At 35.8% G+C, this 22,500-nt stretch overlaps 3 protein-coding genes across 11 annotated transcripts in view; all 3 read right to left on the reverse strand.

The window, feature by feature from the left end:
- The window catches only part of LOC137487222 (uncharacterized), a 51,276-nt gene extending 45,681 nt beyond the window's left edge, over nucleotides 1-5,595 (reverse strand). The window contains exon 1 of the mRNA XM_073936012.1: nucleotides 5,503-5,595. The gene's annotated coding sequence lies outside the window, so the exon portion shown is untranslated. The remainder of the gene's footprint in view (nucleotides 1-5,502) is intronic.
- Nucleotides 5,596-9,897: 4,302 nt separating this feature from the next.
- On the reverse strand, nucleotides 9,898-17,550 carry LOC103909470 (probable E3 ubiquitin-protein ligase HECTD4). Its single transcript, XM_073936114.1, has 6 exons — nucleotides 17,491-17,550; nucleotides 17,155-17,170; nucleotides 15,632-15,755; nucleotides 11,980-12,173; nucleotides 11,195-11,341; nucleotides 9,898-10,173 (listed from the first exon to the last, which is right to left on the reverse strand). The coding sequence occupies exons 1-6, from the start codon at nucleotides 17,548-17,550 to the stop codon at nucleotides 10,007-10,009; spliced, it is 708 nt and encodes a 235-aa protein (XP_073792215.1). The 3' UTR covers nucleotides 9,898-10,006.
- Nucleotides 17,551-17,788: 238 nt separating this feature from the next.
- The window catches only part of LOC101883236 (probable E3 ubiquitin-protein ligase HECTD4), a 60,375-nt gene continuing 55,663 nt past the window's right edge, over nucleotides 17,789-22,500 (reverse strand). For 7 of the 9 annotated variants that reach the window (XM_073936021.1, XM_073936027.1, XM_073936026.1 and 4 more), the window contains 2 exons: nucleotides 18,097-18,783; nucleotides 17,789-17,908 (listed from right to left, as the gene is read on the reverse strand). In XM_073936021.1, coding sequence (XP_073792122.1) covers nucleotides 18,116-18,783 — 668 coding nt within the window. In that variant the 3' untranslated portion in view covers nucleotides 17,789-17,908; nucleotides 18,097-18,115. Of the gene's footprint in view, nucleotides 17,909-18,096; nucleotides 19,071-21,936; nucleotides 22,041-22,500 lie in introns of those variants that run through there. The other 2 variants (XM_073936030.1, XM_073936028.1) reach the window with 2 other exon arrangements.

Consider the following 22,500-nt stretch of genomic DNA (forward strand, 5'->3'; position numbering starts at 1 on the left):
CGAAAGCATGTGAAGAGACATTAACTCAGAGCATAAATCATTTAAGCTGTATAGATTACGATCACGCGCTACGCATCATGTGTTGTAAAATGGCAGGAGAAACCTAACGGTTCTAAACACGACAGTTTTAAGAAATACATCAACATGATTCACATATTCTTAGCTGGTATAGTGTCTTAAAAAGGGCACGAGAGAGAAATTTACATAGAAAAGTCAGAATTGAAATACAGTTTACAAACACACAGTGTGAAGGTTACTTTGAAAATGTAATAGATTACAGATTACAAATTACCCTATTTAAAAAGTAATAAGTTACTGTAATTTTCGATTACTTTATAAAAGTAAAGTAACTAATTACATTTGATTAATTTTTGATTACTTTTAAGTTTATAGTTAATAAACATTTTCAACTAAATAATTTTCAAGCATTTATACAGAGCAGGTGTGAGCTTACAGTAACACTCTGTTTACTGTTAAAATCTCAAAAGCTTTCATCACTTAAATTAAATTAATTTAATTAATTTAAATTTAAAGTAGAGCCACCACAAAACCACACCTTATCACAAAAACATGTTTACTGTTGTTACAAAATCAAAATTTTATTTAGTTGTGCAGGTGATTTATGTGGCATTTGCAATAAAAAAATACACCTAATTTTTGCAATTTTTTTTTAAATCGAAGCCACTTAAATCCAAATCAAATCGCATCTTAGTGGTCAATAAAACTGCCAATGAAACATATGAGTCAGAACTGTTCATTTCAATTATTTACTGTAAATAATATGCTGTACCATACAGGAATAAATTATAGTACATAACAGCAAAAACAAAAAATCCAATAAAACCAGGTGTTCCACATTTTAAACAGTATTGATCCGCGATCTGTAAATGTAGCTTGTGTGGACACTACTGCGCTACTTCACTAATAAAATAGCTTCACTACTGTGAAAAGCTATTTGATTTTTAGCGACGCTACCGTCACGCTACTGAGAAATGTAATTAAACTAGCTACACTGTTAATGTGATAACATTACTTTGGCCAGAGGAGTCTGCTGGTGCCCTGAAATTCACAAATCGATAACTTTGTGAGTCATAATATATCATGGGAAATGAAAGAGTCTGTTTTTACTTCTGTACACTCACGATAACGACAAAAACCATTTGCTTTTATAAAACAAATAAACGCTAGCTTACATACCTGCAGATGCTTCCTCATGCTTTTCAATGGCAAAGAGGATTAGACATGGTGCGCCCATGGCCATTAATTTGATTTAACAGTAGGAAATGTAAAAATTGTATAAGCAATTTTTTAAAGATTTTTTGAAGGGGGCACAAATAATACAGCTGAATTGTACTTATAAACATATGTCCCCACAGTTTAAAATAAGTTTTATCGTTCATATTACAGCATGGAGACTACATTATGGTTATTTTCTAAGTTTTTCTCAGGTTCAATGACAAAGCAATTTTTCTGTAAAACTATTTATTGCATTGTTTGTTGTGTTGTTTACAGTCAACAGACAGACTCAGGAAAAGACGTTTTCCATACTCATAATAACTAACTGGTTTACGTTACACTTGTTAAATTGAGAGATCATATTGTAAATTGGCGAGCCTGTGAGGTTCATCTGCTAAACAGCCACAACTCAGAAAACATAAAAAAGAAATTGTTCACCCCAAAAGAATTGTCATTATCCCTTCAATAAAGCACAACACCCTTACCTGACACTGTACATCTGACTGACCCTGCTCTGCCTGTTCCTCAATCATTTCTTTCTCCTTTGCCTGTGATTAATATTGTGACATTAGTAGTTTCATAAGCACTCATTCTGAAAGCCAAATTGCCCTAATATGTGAACTTTTTGTACTTGCCGTTTACTGCACTGAAAAATAATCTTATGTCCATTTTCCTTTTCTATGTCATTTTATCATTGAGGTAAAGTTGGTTTTATATTCACACATCTAGTCTCTCATTAATAATATAATCTCAGAAAAGTATTCATAAGAAATTCTAAATAGTAAAATTATATTAGCAGCCAACAACCATCAAAGTACAGCATTGTTCACAGTCAATTAATAGAGCAATTATTATACTGGTTTACCTAAAGGTTCTATAAAGAAGCTGCAATTGATACAGAATACAGCAGCCAGAGATTTAATGAAATTGAAGACTCGAGAACATATCACAGCAGCATTAATAGAATAGATTTTAAGATTCTTTTATTAGTTTATAAGGCACTACACAACATGACACCTTCTTACTTTTCTGACTGCTTACCAAAATATAATCCAAACCGTTTGCTACGCTCTACTAGCGCTCGACTTCTAGAATTTCACTCTGTAAATCTAATGCTATCTGGCGGCACTTCTTTTACTCACTATGCTGCAAAATCTAGTAATTGTCTCCCAAATGAAGTGAAAGAATCCCCCAGAATTTATGTTTTTAAAAAGCTTGTTAATACGCACCTTTATAAAATTGCGTATGAATATAACAGTTTGTAAAGTTTATGCAATTTATATAAATTGTGTAGGTTTATGTACATATGCATGTATAGTGTGTGCATGTATGTAAAGATTATTGTGTGTGATTGTGTAGATGTATGCATATATGCGTGTACATGTATGCTTTTATCTGAGTATATATTTTGCTTTATTTGTCTATATATTTTTTTTATTTGGTTTATTTTACAATGCCTGTTTGTTGTTTGTGAAGTGCCTTGAGTTCCATGTATGTAGGAAAAGTGCTATACAAATAAAATGTATTATTATTATTATTATTAATGTTGTTTTGAAGTCATACTTACATGAGATTTTAGTTTGAATATTCAAAGTACCATGGTAAACAATGTATGGAGCGGTCACTGAATGAATGTGCGAATATAAAACCAACTTTACCTCAATCATTTTATCTAGTCCATGACACTGCAAGGCAAGTTTTATTATACTGTAGCACATTTTATACACAATGCTAATTCAAAGTGCTTTACATAAAGAATGAAAAAGTATCATAAAAATCATCACAACAATAAAAACAAGGACATTTTATATTTAAAATTACTTTAGTCACTTAAGAACGGAATTGAAATTGATTATACAAAAAATACAGTGGGGCTAGTTAGTTAACATTATGCCAAGTCGTCACAAATGAAACAATGCATGATAAACGGCTTTGGCGTATTATTCTGCAGTGCACTAACGTATGCAAAAAGCTAACGTAAACAAGCATACGTTAACTACATGAGTCATTTTAACCGCTAATACAGCAGATTCATGGATATCGGTAATCTGCATTTTTGCCGCAACTAATTTATAAATGATTCTGCATTAACTACATTGAAGAGAATCACTTTATTTAATGTGATTTATACACCATACTTACTCAAATTCAACATTGACCTGTAGCCACACACCTAACTTTTGTGTATGTCTGTCTGTGTGTCTGAGTGTGACAGGCTGTGTGAGCAGTAGGTGAGACGCTCTGCCAATGGATCAAACCACTATGAGGAAGCGGTGGTGAACTCTTTCTAAATGCTTTTTAAATAATAAATGCGGGTTTTTTTCCTACTAAGACAATTATTTTAGGTATACACATATATTTTTCACAATAGAGAGTGCGTTTTTATATATATTTATATATTTTATTTGGTGAGGAGGACAATGAACATGTTCCCCCCGGGGATTTACGCTTGTGGTTGCGCCGCAAATCAAAAGCATCAGCGCTTGAATAAATGGCCTTAGCAGAAGCCATCATGCAATGTCAAAACAGGCAAAGCAACAGATTAATATTATTCAACATATTACAGAGTTTTAAAGAAAAATATTAGATGTAACCCCATTTGTAATCTTTAACATTTTCAAAAGTAACTGTAATTTAATTACATATTTTTCTTAGTAACTCTAACTAATTACTGTTACTTTTATTTTGTAATTAAATTACGTAACGGCGTTACATGTAACTAGTTACTCCCCAACACTGCAAACACATTTCTTAGTCCATTTCAGCGTTGGGAGCCTTGTGTGTGTGTCCCTGTGTGTCTGTGTGTCTCGGGAGGAAGGGGGACAGGAATGTCTTTTGAAGTTTAGGCAACCATCTCTGGCTTACTTCTAGATAAGTGAGGTGTCACACAGGCACAGGCTTTGTGGCACAAGGAGTCATAAACCCACACAGAGGAGACTCAGGCCCCGTTTACACTAGTGCGTTTTAGTTTTATAACGGCGTTTTAGAATGAAAACGATCCGCGTCCACACTCGCGTTTTACCCAGCGTTTCTGAACTGCTCTCCGTCCACACCAAAACGCTGAAAACGCACATCACGTGACCACACAGACACTCTCGGGCAAGCACTGCAGCCTATCTACCAAGATGAGAGCTGTGCTAGTCGGACTTCTCATCCAGCATCTCCCGCTGGATCTAATCTCACTATATTTATTAAACGGGATATTTCATTCATCTTGTTGTCTTTATTTAACGACATATTCCCTGACTTTGGTCATTGGAATCTATTACTTTTTCTCAGGTAACGTGTTTTGGCTAAGCTCAAAGATAAGTTAATGATTAATGTAACCACGTAGCCTATTCTGTATATTGACTGATCGCTTGCCTTTATTTCCTATAATGTATAAACTTATTGTATGTTATACTTTTATAATGGCCATTATCGATTATTAAAACTGATATTCAGCAGAAGAGAGGGTATGTTTCGTATTTTCACTGAAATTGAAAGGAGGCAGTTGTTATCGGCTCCGTTTTGTTATAAATATCCACACAGTGAAGATGACGCTCGTGCAGCACGACGCCTCAACATTTCTGCTGTCTAAGTTGCTAATATTAAAATGAAAATAGGCAGTTCCTTAAATCATGTTTACATTTTGTTGTTGAGAAAGTGAAACAACGTAGCCAGGGTGATGTGAATGAAGTTATAAAGTACACTGTTCCCTTTGAAGATTTACCCGTGTCCTCGGTATAGTCTGTTTTCCATATCAAACTGAGAAGAAGAGACTGCAGCCTTAATCAAACTTGCGATGTCTGAACTTACAAGGAGAGAATGCAGGACTGAACTGTGTGTGTTAGGCTACTTAATATTCAGGAAAAGCCCCAATCAGAGAGGCGAATGTCTGCAGTCCCGCCTCCGTTTTCAGATGTCTCCGTTTTCCATCATCCACACTGAGACGGAGCAGCACCGTTTCAGAATGAAAACGGCCTCTCCAGCGTTTTCGAAACGCTCCCTTTCGGCGCTCGAGAACTCCGGCGTAGTGTGGACGGTTGGCGTAACCGTAGCAAAACTTATGCGTTTTCAAACTAAAACGCATTAGTGTAAACGGGGCCTAAGACCCCTTTATAAAATCAATACGTAATTTTATCTACGGACTGTATGTTACATTGTCTACCCTTACCCCAACCTCCCAGTAATGCAAAAACTGTAATTGTTGTACAGTGTCACAAAAATGACGCTATATAAATGTGGGGATCCACAGCTGTACCCCTTACTGTGCTCTTAACTCACTCTTTGAGTTGAATCTCTTTGCAGGAGACGAGCCGGAAAAGTTGACGTCCATGCTGACCTTTGACTCGGTTCTGGGAATCTCCTCCAGCGTGAACTGCTCAGGCGCACTCTGGAGTACAGAGAAGATGTATTCAGCAAAAAAACATGTTAAGCATATTTTCACCAAATACACAAACATGTACATACTTTAGTATACAGGGCTGTACTAATGGGCCCACAGTGTGCCAAGAAAATATCCCCCACACCATTTCACCAACACCAGCAGCCTCAACTGCTGATACAAAGCAGGATGGATCAATGTTTTATTGATGTTGATGCTAAATTCTGACCCGACCCATACCTGTCAACCCTCCCGTTTTTTCCAGGATTCTCTCGTATTTTACTGTTCTATCCTGCTATCTTCCCGTAAAGGTATTTCCCCGTATTTTTCCCGTATTTTCAGTCTTTCTCTGAACAGCGAGCCTCCCTGTACGCAACCCATACAGCTGAACCACCAGGGGTCGCCCCTTGCTCTAAAACGTGTGTCTTCTGTGCTTTCGCTAAATATTAAAAATGGCGCCATTTCCTTTTGATTACAGGTGCCGTCATGTCAGCTGACGTGCTCCATAATGATAAACAGATGCTGTTTCCCAAACGGATTATGTACACGCGATTTGAATCGGAGAGAAAGTTTTGCTTTTGGGTGCGTGTTTAAACAGACATATACATATAATTAATAATAATAACATATAAAGATGTCGATATTGGTGTTTTTTTCCCCAAACACAACTAGTTTCGTCTTAAATGAGCATAAAGTTAGGAAAGCAGTCAATGTTTTCATTATATTGTTAGATGTGTGCATTTTTAAAGTGACACCTCTTATTTAATGTAATGAAAAAATCTTAATAAGTGAGAGGTTCATTCGTTGCTCTTTAATCAGAATGTGTAAGTCATACAGTGGAGAAACGACTAATGAGATTGATTGATAGCTTGATTTTATTTCATTATAATAGCTATTCATTTTAATAAGCTGAACTGTTTGCTAATGTATTTGATGCTAATGTATATTTTTATTTTTATTTTGTTAAAAATAAATTTAAAACATATTACTGACCATTTAACTGTTTATTTACAATGAAACAGCTCCAAATGAACATATTTAGCAATTTGTGGATTTTTATCCCTTATTGTGGTGGGCATATCCCTTATTTTTACAGCCCAATGTTGACAGGTATGACCCGACCATCCGAATGTGGCAGCAGAAATGGAGACTCATCAGACCAGGCAACGTTTCTCTAATCTTCTATTGTCCAGTTTTGGTGATCCTGTGTGAATTGTAGCCTCAGTTTCCTGTTCTTAGCTGACAGGAGTGGCACCCGGTGTGGTCTTCTGCTGCTGTGGAACATCCGCCTCAAGGTTGGACGTGTTGTGCATTCAGAGTTGCTCTTCTGCAGACCTCGGTTTAACAAGTGCTTATTTAAGTTACTGTTGCCTTTCTATCAGCTGGAACCAGTCTGGCCATTCTCCTCTGACCTCTGGCATCAACAAGGCATTTGCGCCCACAGAACTGCCGCTCGCTGGATATTTCCTCTTGTTCGGACCATTCTCTGTAAACCCCAGAGATGTTTGTGCGTGAAAATCCCAGTAGATGAGCAGTTTCTGAAATACTCAGAGCAGCCCGTCTGGCACCACCAACCATGCCACGTTCAAAGCCATTTAAATCCCCTTTCTTCTCCACTCTGATGCTCGCTTTGAGCTGCAGCAGATTGTCTTGACCATGTCTACATGCCTAAATGCATTGAGTTGCTGCCTTGTGATTATAAATTTACACTAACAAGCAGCTGGACAGGTGTACCTAATAAAGTGGCCGGTGAGTGTATATTGAAAAAACATGTTTGATGTTTATGTTATAAACTTCAAATGTGAAGGTCATGTGACGTGTTTTGTTTTTGCTGTCTTCCGAATTCCCGAAAACCTGTTTTAAGACGATGATGATGATGTATATATATGTGTGTGTGTGTGTGTGTGTGTGTGTGTGTGTGTGTGTGTGTGTGTGTGTGTGTGTGTGTGTGTGGTACCTGCAGGAAGCAGCAGATCTGTTTGGTGAGCTCCAGCAGACTGTTCTTCCCCTGATGCAGAGCTCTGCTGATGGCCACGCTCAGCCACTCGCAGACACTCTGAGCGTTTCCCTGATTTCCAACCGCACAGAGTTACAGCTGATCCGGCCATCTATACACACACACAGGAGAGTCAGCAGACAGATTATGAGAAATGACTTCATCTTTCATTCATTCACTCATTTTTCATTCGGCTTAGGCCCCATTTACACTAATGCGTTTAGTTTAAAAACGGTGTTTTAGATCAAATACAATGTGTCCACACTAGCGTTTCACCTAGCGTTTCTGAACATATCACCATCCACACTATGCCACCAAAAACGTATATCACGTGACCATTCGCGCACTCTCTGCTCCGTTTTCGGCACTCGAAAGCTCCGGCATCGTGTGGACGGATGGCGTTACCGTAGCAAAACTTATGCGTTTTTAAACTAAAACGCATTAGTGTAAACGGGGCCTTAGTCTCTTTATTCATCAGGGGTCACCACAGCAGAATGAACCAGCAACTATTCCAGCATATGTTTTACGCAGTGGATGCCCTTCCAGCCACAACCCAGTACTGTGAAACACCCATCACATGCACACTCAAACACTACAGCCAATTTAGTTAATCGATACCCCTATAGCGCATGAGTTTGGACTGTGAGGGAAACCGGAGCACACAGAGGAAACACACGCCAACACGGGGAGAACATGCAATGCAATTATTATAATAAATTTATATAATAATTTTATTTTATTCATTCATTTTCTTGTCAGCTTAGTCCCTTTATTAATCTGGGGTAGCCACAGCGGAATGAACCGCCAACTTATCCAGCACGTTTTTACACAGCGAATGCCCTTCCAGCCACAACCCATCTCTGGGAAAAATCCACAAACACTCATTCACACACACTTATACACTATGGACAATTTAGCCTACCCAACTCACCTGTACCGCATGTCTTTGGACTGTAGGGGAAACCGGAGCACCCGGAGGAAACCCATGCGAACGCAGGGAGAACAAGCAAACTCCACACAGACACGCCAACTGAGCCGAGGATCAAACCAGCGACCTTCTTGCTGTGAGGCGATAACACTACCTACTGCGCCTTGTACTATCATAACTTTTAAAATCAACAGTATTTGTTAATATTATTTACTATTTCATGGACCTGAGCTAATGTGGACTAAAAACAAAATAACTCCTTCTAAAATGATTAATAAATAATTTTACAATATTTTGTATTTGAAGCATATCATGCAAACAAAGATACATAAATACAGTACAAAAAGTCCTTACTGTTAATGCTGCATACAGTTGAAGTCAGAATTATTACCCCCCTGAATTATTAGCCCCCTGTTTATTTTTCCCCTAATTTCTGTTTAACGGAGAAAAATATCTCAACACATTTATGAACATACTAGTTTTAATAAATAATTTCGAATAACTGATTTATTTTATCTTTGCTGTGATGACAGTAAATAATACTTGAATAGCTATTTATCAAGACACTAGTATTCAGCTTAAAGTGACATAGTTAAAGGCTTAACTAGGTTAATTAGGTTAACTAGGCAGCTTAGGGTAAAAAGTCAAGTTATTGTATTACAATGATTTGTTCTGTAGACTATCAAAAAATAGCTTAAAGGGGATAATAATATTGACCTTAAAATGGGTCTAAGAAAATTAAAAACGGCTTTTATTCTAGCCTAAATAAAACAAATAAGACTTTCTCCAGAATAAAATATATTATCAGACATACTTTGAAAATTTCCTTGCTCTGTTCAACATAATTTGTGAAATATTTAAAAAATTAAAACAAAATAAAAAGGGGGACAAAATAATTCTGACTTTAACTGTAAGTAATGTTAAGAAATAGGATTTAACAAATTAGAATTATGCATTAGAATTATACATTGTACATTAAAAGTAACCTCAAAAACATTCTAATCCGTCAAGTGAACAAACTAATGTGAACTAATGGGAGCTTATTGTAGAGTGCTTAAAAACACAAATGCTTCAACAACTTGTTGTATTCAAGGAAACTTACGACAAATATTTAAATAATGCTTCAATTTCAAATAAAAGAAAACTTTTTTCCCTCAAACATGACATTTAGCATCTTAATAAACACTAATATATAGTGTAAAACAAAAGAATTGTTCTTTGTTATTTAATGATAGTTAATGCATTAACTAATGGGACCTTATAGTGAAGAGCTAAAATATGCTTAAACACTTTTAAAAAAGCTTAATTTCCAAATATGTGTATTTACATCATTTTTGCTCATTAGTAAATATTAATAAATTCTCAAAAAGTATTTTAAAATCTTGTCACTTTATTCTTATAAATCTTCTAACATTGCTGTTATGCATGTAAAATAGTGCTCTTCAACATATTGGTATGACATCACCTGGCAGAGGCGGAGTCAGCAGCTGATTGGACAAGAGCTGCAGATATTCAAGTGTGATGTCACGCACTGCAGGGATGTGGAAGAGGTGTGTGAATGTGTGAGGACTCTTGGGGGCAAAGATGTTGAGGAGGGCCATGCGGCAGTACAGACGCGCCAGAGCACTTTCACAGCGCAGCAGCTCCCTGAAACACACACACACACACACACACTAAGTGAAGTTTCATAAACTAATTTCGAGAGGAGCATGTGATATGATTGATCGCGGCTGGTCTCTCTGTAATCATTGGTAAGGCAATCGGATTATTCCAAACTCACTTTAAATACTAAATACACTTGTCCTATTATGCAGTTTCCACAATTTTCATTGCACACTCATTGATTTTCCAGACTGTTCTGCTGTCATTTATTGCACATCTAGAATCTTTGCTTGCGGGTTGACATGTTTTGCTTGTGAGTTTGAAAGTTTTGAACCCATGTACGCTGAGGTTAATTTTGTGTCTTTATTATTCAAACAAAAATGAAGTTTTTGACCATAATTAGGTACAATGCAATTAAAAAATAAAAGATTTCAAATAATAAAAAAATATTAAAATAAAAAATTCACACTGCAAAAAATTAACTATTGCCATTTTATGCAGTTACCACCAGATTAATTGTGAGCTTATTAGTTCTGCTTTTGCTAAAATCGTTGCTTGCGAGTTGAAAAGTTTTATGAGTTGAAAACTGCAGTTCAGTGGGCGGGATCTTCTAAGAAACCTTATTCTATTGGCCAATCTTGATTGTGGTCACAGGTTGGCCATTATGTTTTCTCGCGATTGGACAGGAGTCACCGGCAGTGTTGCCAACTTCTTGACTTTGCCAAAATATTTTATTATCATTGACATAAGTTTTTTAATTAAAGGTGTTTTTTATTTGAAATCTTTTATTTTTTAATTACTTCGTAATAAATTTTTCTTTAAAACTAAATATTTTTGATTGAACTGAAAAAAGAAACAAATCTATTTCCATAACTAAGCCGAAGGAAAATCAATAAATAAATAATGCAATAGTAAATGATGAACAATGATTAATAAATACTTTACAAGACTATTTATCCTTGGTCGACATTACTAAATACATTAAAAAGTGGACCATTATTCTAAAGTGTTACCGGATTAACAATAATTAAGATTATATTTGAACGCCTGTTATTTGAATACTGACCTTTGGCCTTGCACAGATGCGTGGCGATGCTGTTCTGGTAGGTCTGTGTGAGTCTCAGCTCCACTAAAGGCAGAAAGAAGTTCTCAAGTTTGCTGTTTAGAGACTGTAGCAGAGCAAAGCGCAGACGCAAACTCTCCACTGGGACACCTGTGGGGACACGATCACATTCACTGCACATCCATCCTTTGTTCTTTTTTAAATATTTCCCAAATGATGTTTATCAGATTCAGGAATTTTTAATTTTTTTATATATTTTTTTCAATAATATTTTTTCTTCTGGAGAAAGTCTCATTTGTTTTGTTTTGGCTAGAATAAAAGCATTTTAAGGGCAATATTATTAGCCCCCTTAAGCTATATTTGGTTTGGATTGTGAACAGACCACTGTTATACAATGAGTTGCAAAATTATAACTTAAACCTAATTACCCTAGTTAAGCCTTTGAACGTCACTTAAAGCTGATTACTAGAGTCTTGAATATCTAGTCTAATCTTATGTGCTGTCATCATGGCAAAGAGAAAAGAAATATGTTATTAAAAATGAGTTATTAAAACTATTATGATTAGGATGTGTTGGAATAATCTACTCTCTGTTAAACAGAAATTGCAGGAAAAATATACAGGGGGGTTAATAACTCTGACTTCAGCTGTATAAAATAATAATAATAATAATAATAATAATAATAACAATAATAATAATAATAATAATAACAATAATAGACAGCCCTTGAGAGGCTTTTGCATCTGAACTCTTCATCTGTGAACAAGATAACACAGAGATGGACTTGCTTAACCGACACGCAACCTCAGGATCGGCGCCATTTTTGCTGGGGACCAGGTAAACCTCATGTGGATGCAGACGGGCAGGAGTGATGGCCAGGTGACGGCTGAGACGGTTCACAAACTGCACCAATGCAAAGTCCATCTCAAAGCTCCATTTTCTGCTGGCTTTTTGAGCATGTCGGGAATCAATGCATGTGCATCTGGAGAGGAAAGAAAGTATTTTTAGGTGTTTACAAACTAGTGTACATTTGTCCAGCTGTGGGGTTTTGGAGACATCTGCATCACCATATGGGGCATAAGAACAGGACGTGTGTAGAAATAACTGACCACACTTCATTATTACTGTTGATTTATTCCTTTGCTGGAGATTAGAACTAAATTAGAAATAGTTTTGAAGCAAATATTTGCGCTTAAACTAAATTAATTATGTCGGCTAATGGATGTGTTCAGTGGAGTGAGTTTCCACCATTTCCTTACTGCATTAAAGTAAAGGAGTAAAGAGTAAAAGTAAAGTAAAGAGAAAGTAAAGAGGCTAAATGGAGGAGGCTGGTTCTTCATCCTCGCGCTGCAGATGCTCTGTTTAACTGTTTTTACTAGTGAAGCGTTCAGTTTTTACACTAACAAAGTCCGGCATGTAAATAGCAAATGCACCATATCCATATATATATATAAAAAAAGCAAAAAGAAAAAAAAGCTGATTATGGCAAAATTGGTATCAACACTCTCAGGACCACTAGGAAATACATTAAGACCTGATGATACTTTTTTTAGTTATTTAAGTTATATAATTAGTTATTTTTATTTATTATTAGAATTGAATTGAATTTGATTTTATTTGACAGATTTTAGACAAGCTGTACAAAAGTACAAGAATCCCATACATTCTGAAATAAAAACTGTCGAGGATAAAAACCCAATAAAGCCCTGGACTTGTTTCCATTGCATTCCTTACAGTTTAATAAAACAAAGTATGGCTTCAAAATAAAGATGATGCATAAAACAAACAGGACCTCCACCTTTTTTAACAGGAACAAAATAATTCACAAATACAATTATTCCTTCATTCATTCATTATTCTTTTCGGGTTAGTCCCTCTATTAATCAGAGGTCGCCACAGTGGAATGAACCTTCAACTTATCCAGCAAATGTTTTATACCGTGGATGGCCTTCCAGCTGCAACCCTATTCACAATCAAGTAACATATCAAATAAAACATCCTCGTCCACTATGCAAACTAATTATTCTCATCAAACAATCATCTTTTCATAGCTTTTCTGAACCTCCTTAAGTCTTTTATTTCCTTGACCGATTTTGGTAATTTGTTCCACATGATTGCACTTGTATATAAAAACGTATTTTTCCCCACTACACTTCTAAATTTAAATAAACAAATATTAAAATCTAAACCCCTAGTACTGTATGAATGCTGTTGCCTCACCATTTGAAAACAGTTCACCAAATAACTAGGAACCACATTATTAAACATTTTACGTACCATTCTCAGTTTTAAAAAACATTAGTGCTGTCAATCGATAAAAAAAAACAAATTAATCACACTTTTTGTTTTGCAATTAATCACACAAACATATTGTATTCTTTTAAGAAATAATATGCCAAAATGAAGTGAGTGTTTAATCTTGTTTTTCGATTTGTGATAAGGTTATTTTGCTTACCCCATTGGCAGATTATTTTGCTTGATTTGAGGAAAAACTCACTTCATTTCGGCATATTATTTCTTAAAACAAGACAATATCTTTTGCTTGTCTAGAAAAAGCTTCTTGATTTAAGAACTTTTAGATATTTGGACTAGAAACAAGACAAAAAGTAAGAAAAGCATTTTTTGCAGTGAAGACCAAAGACTAATTCTTACAGGGACTTTGGTCACACCATCTCTATACATTTAAACAAGGGATACGGACGGTGACATCGGATGTTTAGGCATTTGTTCTTGTTTCGAGGAAACACACGCGCACACACACATACACAGAAACAGACAAACAGACAGACAGACACACACACACACACGTTTGTTTTTGTGAAAAGCGGGGACATTACATAGGTTTCCATTCATTTTATACTGTCCAAACTGTATATTGTATTGCCCTCACCCCACCCCACCCCTAAACCCAACCATCACAGGAGACAGTGTGCAGCTTTACTCTCTGATTAAACTCATTCTGTGGGATTTATAAGCATTTTGAGAAATGAGGACATCACCAATGTCCTCATATTTCACCTCCTTTTTGTAATACCTGTGTTATATCCATGTCATTATACAGATTTGTGTCCTGATATGTCACAAAAACACACACACGCACACACACACACACACGCACGACACACGCAAGACAGAACAGCCGGAGCGACTCCCTTTAGATTCAACACACATGATCTCGTTCATCAAATTTGCTTAAACTAAGCGTTCTACAGTATGGCTATATTTCACAAGGATTCTGACAGAGCAACGTGAAGCAGACGCTTTACAAAAGTTGCGTTTAAAGGGGAAACACGACAGAATGCACTGTCTTTGACAGCTCGCGACATCAACTGAGTACATTTACACGGACACCATTACTCCGCTTTTAATATGATTAAGATAATACTCTTATTAAGAGACGACCATGTAAACAGCATTTCGATTGTAATTTTCCCTTCATATTCTGTGAGCAGCTACTATACCAAAATGAGGTAGCATAATTAAAATAGGGTTGAATCAAAGCTCCTGCCAATAATTTTAAAGAATGAACATCTTTTGAACAATGAAGACTTTTGTATGTAGAGCTGCCTCCAAAACCTTCTGAGTAGTAATGAGATGCCAATGTCTTCAAAAAACAGCAAATTTCATGACAGCATTGACCTAAAATGAATGGTATGGCCTGTTGCCAATTAAAGAAAAGCAAAAACTGTGCCGAGTAGTAAAAATTGCCAGCGCAATTTTAGGTAAAGCACAAAGACAACAAAATGAAATGTACTTAATGAGAATTAAACAGAAAGCACACGTCATTCTTGAAGATTGTTGCCATCCCTTAAATATAGCATCTAGGCTTTTGCCATTAAAAAGGCGTCTTAGACTGTCACAGTCAAAAAAATGTTCAGATGGATCCAAGTGCGAGTGAAAAATAATATTTCTTTGACATTTAAAATAAATGCAAGGAGTGAGTGCGGTGCTAGGACTAGGAGTAAACAGGGCAGGGATCAGGCAGGAAAACAGGGTCCAGTGGTAACTCCTCACGGTCCTGAGCACAGACAAATGCACACATAAGCACACGTAACGAACTGACAAGGAAACAGAAAATGTCGCCCATATAGAGGCACGATAATGAGCCTCAGCTGGCGAGCTAATCAAACTAGCTGAGTGCCGTCATAACACATGACCAAAACAAATACACGTGGACAACAAAAACAAAACAAACCCACATGATCAAACAGACACTCCGGAAGAGCGCACAAACCTGCAACCATGATATAGATCCAAGTAAAGAAAACTGTGTATCAAATGTCCTTTGTGCCGACTGCCATTAGAATTTCATTAATAATTGAGTTTTTAATGTGGTTTATGTGATGATATTGAATGTATTTGTGTTTCCTGTTTTTCTGTGATATATGTGATGTGAGCGCTGATGTGGTGAAGCCAAAGATCATTTTAAAACCTGCAAACCTGTCAAAGTGCAGATCATATCCACAGGCCAGGATCGCCCGCCAAACACTGCGGATGTCCTGCTTGGCTCTGTCTAGAGTAAACTTGTAGAAACCTTCCAGCGTCAAAAACTTCTCTTCTGTCACTGTTGAGAAACATCGAGATAAAAGCAGATCATTCACACATTTGATCGAGCGCCTGCTTGAAGTTTTCATAGGATGTGCACACACCGACCCTATTTTCAATCACTTACTTTTAGACTCTTACTAAGGAATATACAACTAAATACAAAATCATTTGCCTATCTGTGAAATAGTTTTTCAAAAACAACTCTTATACATAATTATTTAATAATTCTATGGAGACGGTGGATAATATTTCCTTAGCTATTTCTCTAGATAGTAGTATTCAGCTTAAAGCAACATTTAAAGGCTTAACTAGGTTAATTAGGTCAATTAGACAAGTCGTTGTATAACGAACTTAAAATTCTGTAGCCAATCAAAAAGCAAGCTGACAGCTCTCACATTGTCGCCCACTGAAGCTAAGCAGGGCTGTGCTCGGTCAGTACCTGGATGGGAGACCACATAGAAAAGCTAGGTTGCTGCTGGAAGTAATGTTAGTTTCTAAATGAGGTCCCGACTCTCTGTGGTTCTTAAAAATCCCAGGGGATTTAAAAAAAGGTTGGGATTTCACCCTGACATCCTGGCCAAATTTGGCCTCCTAACCATCCCCATATTATAATTGGCTTAATCTTAATATTAATCTGTCTCCTCTCCACCAATCAGCTGATGCACAATATGGCTGCCGTAAAATGCTATATAAATGAAAGGAAATAAAATATATATTTATTATAGGGGGGCTAATATTATTGACCTATTTCCCAGTTAAACTAAGACAAATAAGATTTTATCAAGATTTTATCATCGAACTACCATATACTGTCAAGTCATTTCCACTTAACATGTGGGAAATCAATGCATGTGCATCTGTGGGGGGTAGTAGTACCAAATTTTTTGGTAGTAGTTTGGTAATACATGCTTCAGTGAACTAAATGTAAGAATGTGTTTAAATAACATCTAATTTATTAATAAAATGCATACGTTTTCAGTGTTTTGAGGGATATTTAGTGACTTTTAGAGGTTACTGTAGGCCAAACTATACAAATTATGACCCACCTGTCATACATCTTGTTTTAAAGTCCTTCAGAGGGGATCAAGCAATATTGGAGGGGGTCAAACCCTCCCCAAACCCCCTGTAATTTGCACATTGGTTATTCACACACTGCTGCCACACAACTGTTTAAACCACTTATAAAAGTGATTTTGCATAATAGGTCCCCTTTAAGACCGCATCACTTCAGGCCAATAGGTGGCAACAAGTCAATATCTACATCATACAATATACTTCAAATCATTTCCACTGAAACATGCATGTTTAACCACATTTCTTAAACAAATCACATATTTTAAGCCAGCGTTTAAGGGACAGTTCACACAGAAATGAACATTTACTCATCATTCACTCACACACAAGTGGTCTCAAACCTTGAATTTCTTTCTTCTGTTGAACACAAAAGAAGATATTTTGAAGAATGTTGTAAAAGAAAAACAGCCAAACTTTATTTTGATGGTCAGTTTGTTGAATTTAATTTACATTGCATCTACAGTACATGCCAACTAATTCTCATTAGACTGTTGGGTTGGGGTTAGGGTAAGTTGACATGCACTTGCAAAGTTTCTTATAGTCAGTTAAATGTCTGTTGAAGGAGCAGAATCAGCAGATATTAAGCAGACAGTCTACTAATACTCAAAATAAAGATGATCTAACCATCAAAATAAAGTGGTACAGAAAAAACCCACAATAGTAGGAACGAAAAATACTATGGAAGTCAACAGCTGCTTTTTTCCGACGTTCTTCAGAATATCTTCCTGTACAGACATTATTAGAACCCACTGTACATTATAATTGAAATAATGATTTATAATTCTACATTTGATTGTTCTTTGATGCAGTCCTTCTTCTCAAACGGTCTATAAGTTATTGTCTAACACATCAATAGATGTGAAGAAAATCCTATTGTTTACTTCTGTGTCTGGAAGAAAGTGCTATTATGCTTCTCTTGGATGGATATAAATTACAAGGCTGAGCTTTACTGCTGAATGAGACACACACAAGACAGTTTATTCAATTCACATTTATTGCAAGTGTTTGGCCTGCTGGGGAAATCAAGTTCTTTCTGGAGCAGTGATTGGTCACTCTGGGGATGATGAGTGGAGATCGTGAGGCAGGCCTTCTCGTCTGGAAGAGAACAGAGTCAAGAAAATCAGTGTCGATGTCTAAATGAAGCTGAATTTGAGTATGAATTAACATGACCTCTGACCCACAGAGAATTCTATATATACATATGTGTGTGTGACATACAGCATGTTCCAGAAGTGTTACTAAGCTCAGTCAGATGTCATGTCACTTAAATGAGATGAAATTACCTTTTAGAATGTGTCCACACTAGCTCCTGCTCCTGAAGTAGGCATAAGCAGCACAGACACCTATGCCGACTCCGACCCAGGCTGCTGGACTGCTCACCGCAGCTTTCACAGCACTTTTCACATTGTTGGAGATCCTTCTTCCCCATGAAGACTCGCTTTTCGCTCTCTCCTCTGTTTCTCCAGCGGCCTCTCTCTCTGTTTCTCCACTGGTTTTTCTCTCCTCTGTATCTCCAGCGGCCTTTCTCTCTGTTTCTCCACTGGTCTTTCTCTCCTCTGTATCTCCAGCGGCCTTTCTCTCTGTTTCTCCACTGGTCTTTCTCTCCTCTGTTTCTCCATCTGTCTCTCTCTCCTCTGTTTGTCTTGGAGAGCTGCTGTCATTATCTGAGAGGACCTCAATTGTCTTGTCTGGGCCCCACATGATGATCAGAGGTTTATTCAGTAAATCAGTGAAGTTCAGAGCTTTTTGTGCTCGCACTGCATCACGTCGATGATGGAAAGTCACAAAGGCATAAGCAGGAGAGATGATGTTGTTTCTGCACACTTGCACAGTCGAGATGGACCCCAATGCACCAAACTTTTCAATAAGCTGTTGTTCGGTAACCATTGGGTGCAGATTGCTCACGAGCAGTGTCTTCAGCTCAATAAAGCGGCTCGTGGGGACCACAGGATCTGGTTGCTGGTCCCGTCCTGAATGCTCAAAAGTCACATAAATGTGTCTGCAATTAGTGTCTTCATCAAAAGAAAAATCCAAAGAGTGGATTTGGCTGAACTGTTTCATTGACTCAATCAGTTCTTGTTCGTCCACATCTGGGTCCAAAGTCAGAACAACCGATGACCACTCGTGATGAGGGTTGTCTGAAGACTGATTATAGTAAGTATCCATAGCGAACGAGTCTTTCACAATCACAGATTTGTCTATTCGTACAGTAACTGTGTGATTTACCAAGTCACCGTCCTGAATGCTGGCAAACTGAGATGAGCTGTTCTAACATAGAACTACTATAGAACACATTCTATGACTGTCGTTGCTAAGCAACCATCAGCTGGGAGCGCGTGTGTGCGCACACAAACAGGATTCTAAATTGTTTATAAATGAATCTTAATCTGTTGACTATTAGATAAACTATTTATTACTATTGTTTTATCCTACAGATGATTGTTAATGTGCTGTTAATTATTATTTATTAGAAAAACCACCACTACTATGTCAATTGTTTTTATATGTCCTATTTAATGTAAGCATCACAAATGCTTTGGAGATACATATGGAACATTTGTCAAGCCAATAAAATAATCTGAAAACATTGACTTTCTCTGTGTGTGTGTTGGTATTTTTAAAGGTTTAACATATACATCTATTGAAAAATAACCAGTTTCTGTTGGTTTACAGAAGCTTTTAGCAGAAACCTTTGTCTCCTCAGCTGCTTCAGTTTATTTAATGAAGGATTGAGTGCGGAACAGTTTCTTATCTGAAGATATTCGGTCACAGAACTAAACCTACCTGCAAGAGTGATTTGTATTTGACTGAATAGAGTTGATAAAATAATAATATTCACGGGTGTAAAATTCCTAAATTCACCTCTAACACCATATCCCTTATTAATCTTCTGTATATACTTAGAAATAAAGTATGTATGTATGTATGTGTATACAGTTGATGTCAGAATTATTAATCCCCCTGTTTATTGTTTTTCCCAGTTTCTGTTTAACGGAGAGAAAATTATTTCAACACATTTCTAATCATGACAGATTTAATAACTCATTTCTAATAACTATTTTTTTTTCTTTGCCATGATGAAAGTAAATAATATTTGACTAGATATTCTTCAAGACACTTCTATACAGCTAAAGTGACATTTAAAGGCTTAACTAGGTTAATTAGGTTAACTAGGCAGGTTAGGGTAATTAGGCAAGTTATTGTATAACGATGGTTTGTTCTGTAGACTATCAAAAAAATAAAGCTTAAAGGGGCTAATAATTTCGACCTTAAAAAAAATTTAAAATCTGCTTTTATTCTAGCTGAAATAAAACAAATAAGACTTTCTCCAGAAGAAAAAATACTATCAGGCGTACTGTGAAAAAGTCCTTGCTCTGTTAAACATCGTTTGGGAAATACTTTTTAAAAAAAAATAATTAAAGGGGGGCTAATAATTGGCTTCATCATTCTGTCTTCAACTGTATGTATGTATGTATGTATGTATGTATGTATGTATGTATGTATGTATGTATGTATGTATGTGTGTGTGTGTGTATATATATATATTTATATTATTATTATTATTATTATTATTATTATTATTATTAACTTAAATACATTTACACATGTATACATAATAATTTTTATTATGTATTTAATTATTATTTGATGAATGCAGGCTCGAAATACACTAAATCACAGTTCAACCTTTAGATGTCAGTTTTTATGTGCCCAGTTATGTGTAACAACAATCATGTCTAATTTTTAGTCATATTTACGTTTTTATTAGCCTTTGCAGTGGAGTGTATATTTAGATATTGAGAGACTTCCTGAAAATTATTATTGGACACATACACTTGAAGTCAGAATCATAAGCCCTCTTTTATTTATTGTTTTCTTTTTAAAATATTTCCTAAATGATGTTTAACAGAGCAAGGAAATTTTCACAGTATGTCTGATAATATTTGTTCTTCTGAAGAAAGTCGTATTTGTTTTATTTTGGCTAGAATAAAAGCTTTTTTTTTTTAGTTATTTCAATTTTTTTGGTCTTTTGCATGACAATAAAAATTAAATATTGAGAGGTAAACAGTAATGTATTGTCCATTATTAATCCCACCCCCTAACCTCTCATTCATTAACTCAACAAATTAATTAATACATAAATACCAAAAAAAGAAAATTAAATACATTAGAACATGACATCAGAGTAACTGGATACAGATGGGATAAATAATAATAATTAAAACAATAATAATGCATTTAAATAAATACAAAAAATGATAATAATAAAATTAATTAAAACTTTCTAATAAAATGGTTAATTTTACAGGTTGCCAGCACCAGGTGTAATAGGCAGGCCTTTCATGTAGTCAAGAAAGGAATCCCAAATCTTATAAAAGGAATCTAATGAGCCAGAGAGTGAGCAATGAGCATCTCAGCATTCAAAGTCTGATACAGTAAAAAATGTCCTGTATCCACTTGTCATGTGTAGGGGAAGAAGTGTGTTTTCATTTTAAAAGTATGGCACGTCTGGCTAGAATTGTGGTAAAGGCAAGAACCTTGCTGTCACGCACTGTCAAATCAGGTTCAAGGGATACACCAAAGAGGACTATCAAAGGATCAGGTGAAAATCAGTTTTTAATTTTCTTAAACACCATTTTAAGATCAATATTATTAGCACTTTTAAGCTATATATATATATATATATATATATATATATTTTTTTTTAATAGTCTACAGAACAAACCATTGTTATACAATAACTTGCCTAATTACCCTAACCTGCCTAGTTAACCTGCCTAGTTAAATATCTAGTCAAATATTATTTACTGTCATCATGGCAAAGATAAAATAGATCAGCTATTAGAAATGAGTTATTAAAACTATTATGTTTAGAAATGTGTTGAAGAAATCTGCTCTCTGTTAAACAGAAATTGGGGAAAGAATAGACAGGGGGGCTAATAATTCTGACTAAACAGAAGAAAGAAACTCAAACAGGTTTTAAACAAGTGGCGGATGAGGAATTTTCAGTATTTAACTGTCCCTTTAACATCTTTTACGTTTAGATGAGCATATATGAGGTTTGTGTTTATAATTTCAGCATAAAATCAGAAATCAGAAAACAGAAAAGTAATATTAATGACCTTCAAGATTTTTGGCAGGAGATTTCTCAGGGTCTTTTTCATCGGGTTTGGTCTTCTCTGGAGATTTTGGCTTGAGGACGGTTGTTTTCTCACTCAGTACAGTTCTGGAGAAACAAAATTTATCATATGATCTACAGTACATGATAAAATCACACATAAACTGCTATTATATACAGCATTTCATAAGAAAAGTTGCATTTTTATATGATAAGGAATGCTAGTATGAACTTAAAGGCACAATATGTATGATTTTTCATTAAAATATGCAAAAACCACTCGGACAGTGTTATATATTTTGCTGTCTTATGTACATACATTATCCACACAAATTTTTTTAGAATATTGACATTGAGATAGATGTAATGTGTGCTGTGTGTTCATGCTAATGTCATCACACACATTTCTGCTTTGGTTTTCTAGAAAACAGAGAAACAGCAGCGAGGCTTTAATATGTTGTGTGTTTTATTCAACTGCACATAAAGGCATTATAACAGAAGCCTAACATGTATTTAGTCTGATAAAAAAGGGCTGCTTCTCCATGTGATCACAAGATAAAGAACCAGA

This window comes from Danio rerio, chromosome 21 (genome assembly GCF_049306965.1).
Source record: "Danio rerio strain Tuebingen ecotype United States chromosome 21, GRCz12tu, whole genome shotgun sequence".
NCBI lineage: Eukaryota > Metazoa > Chordata > Actinopteri > Cypriniformes > Danionidae > Danio > Danio rerio.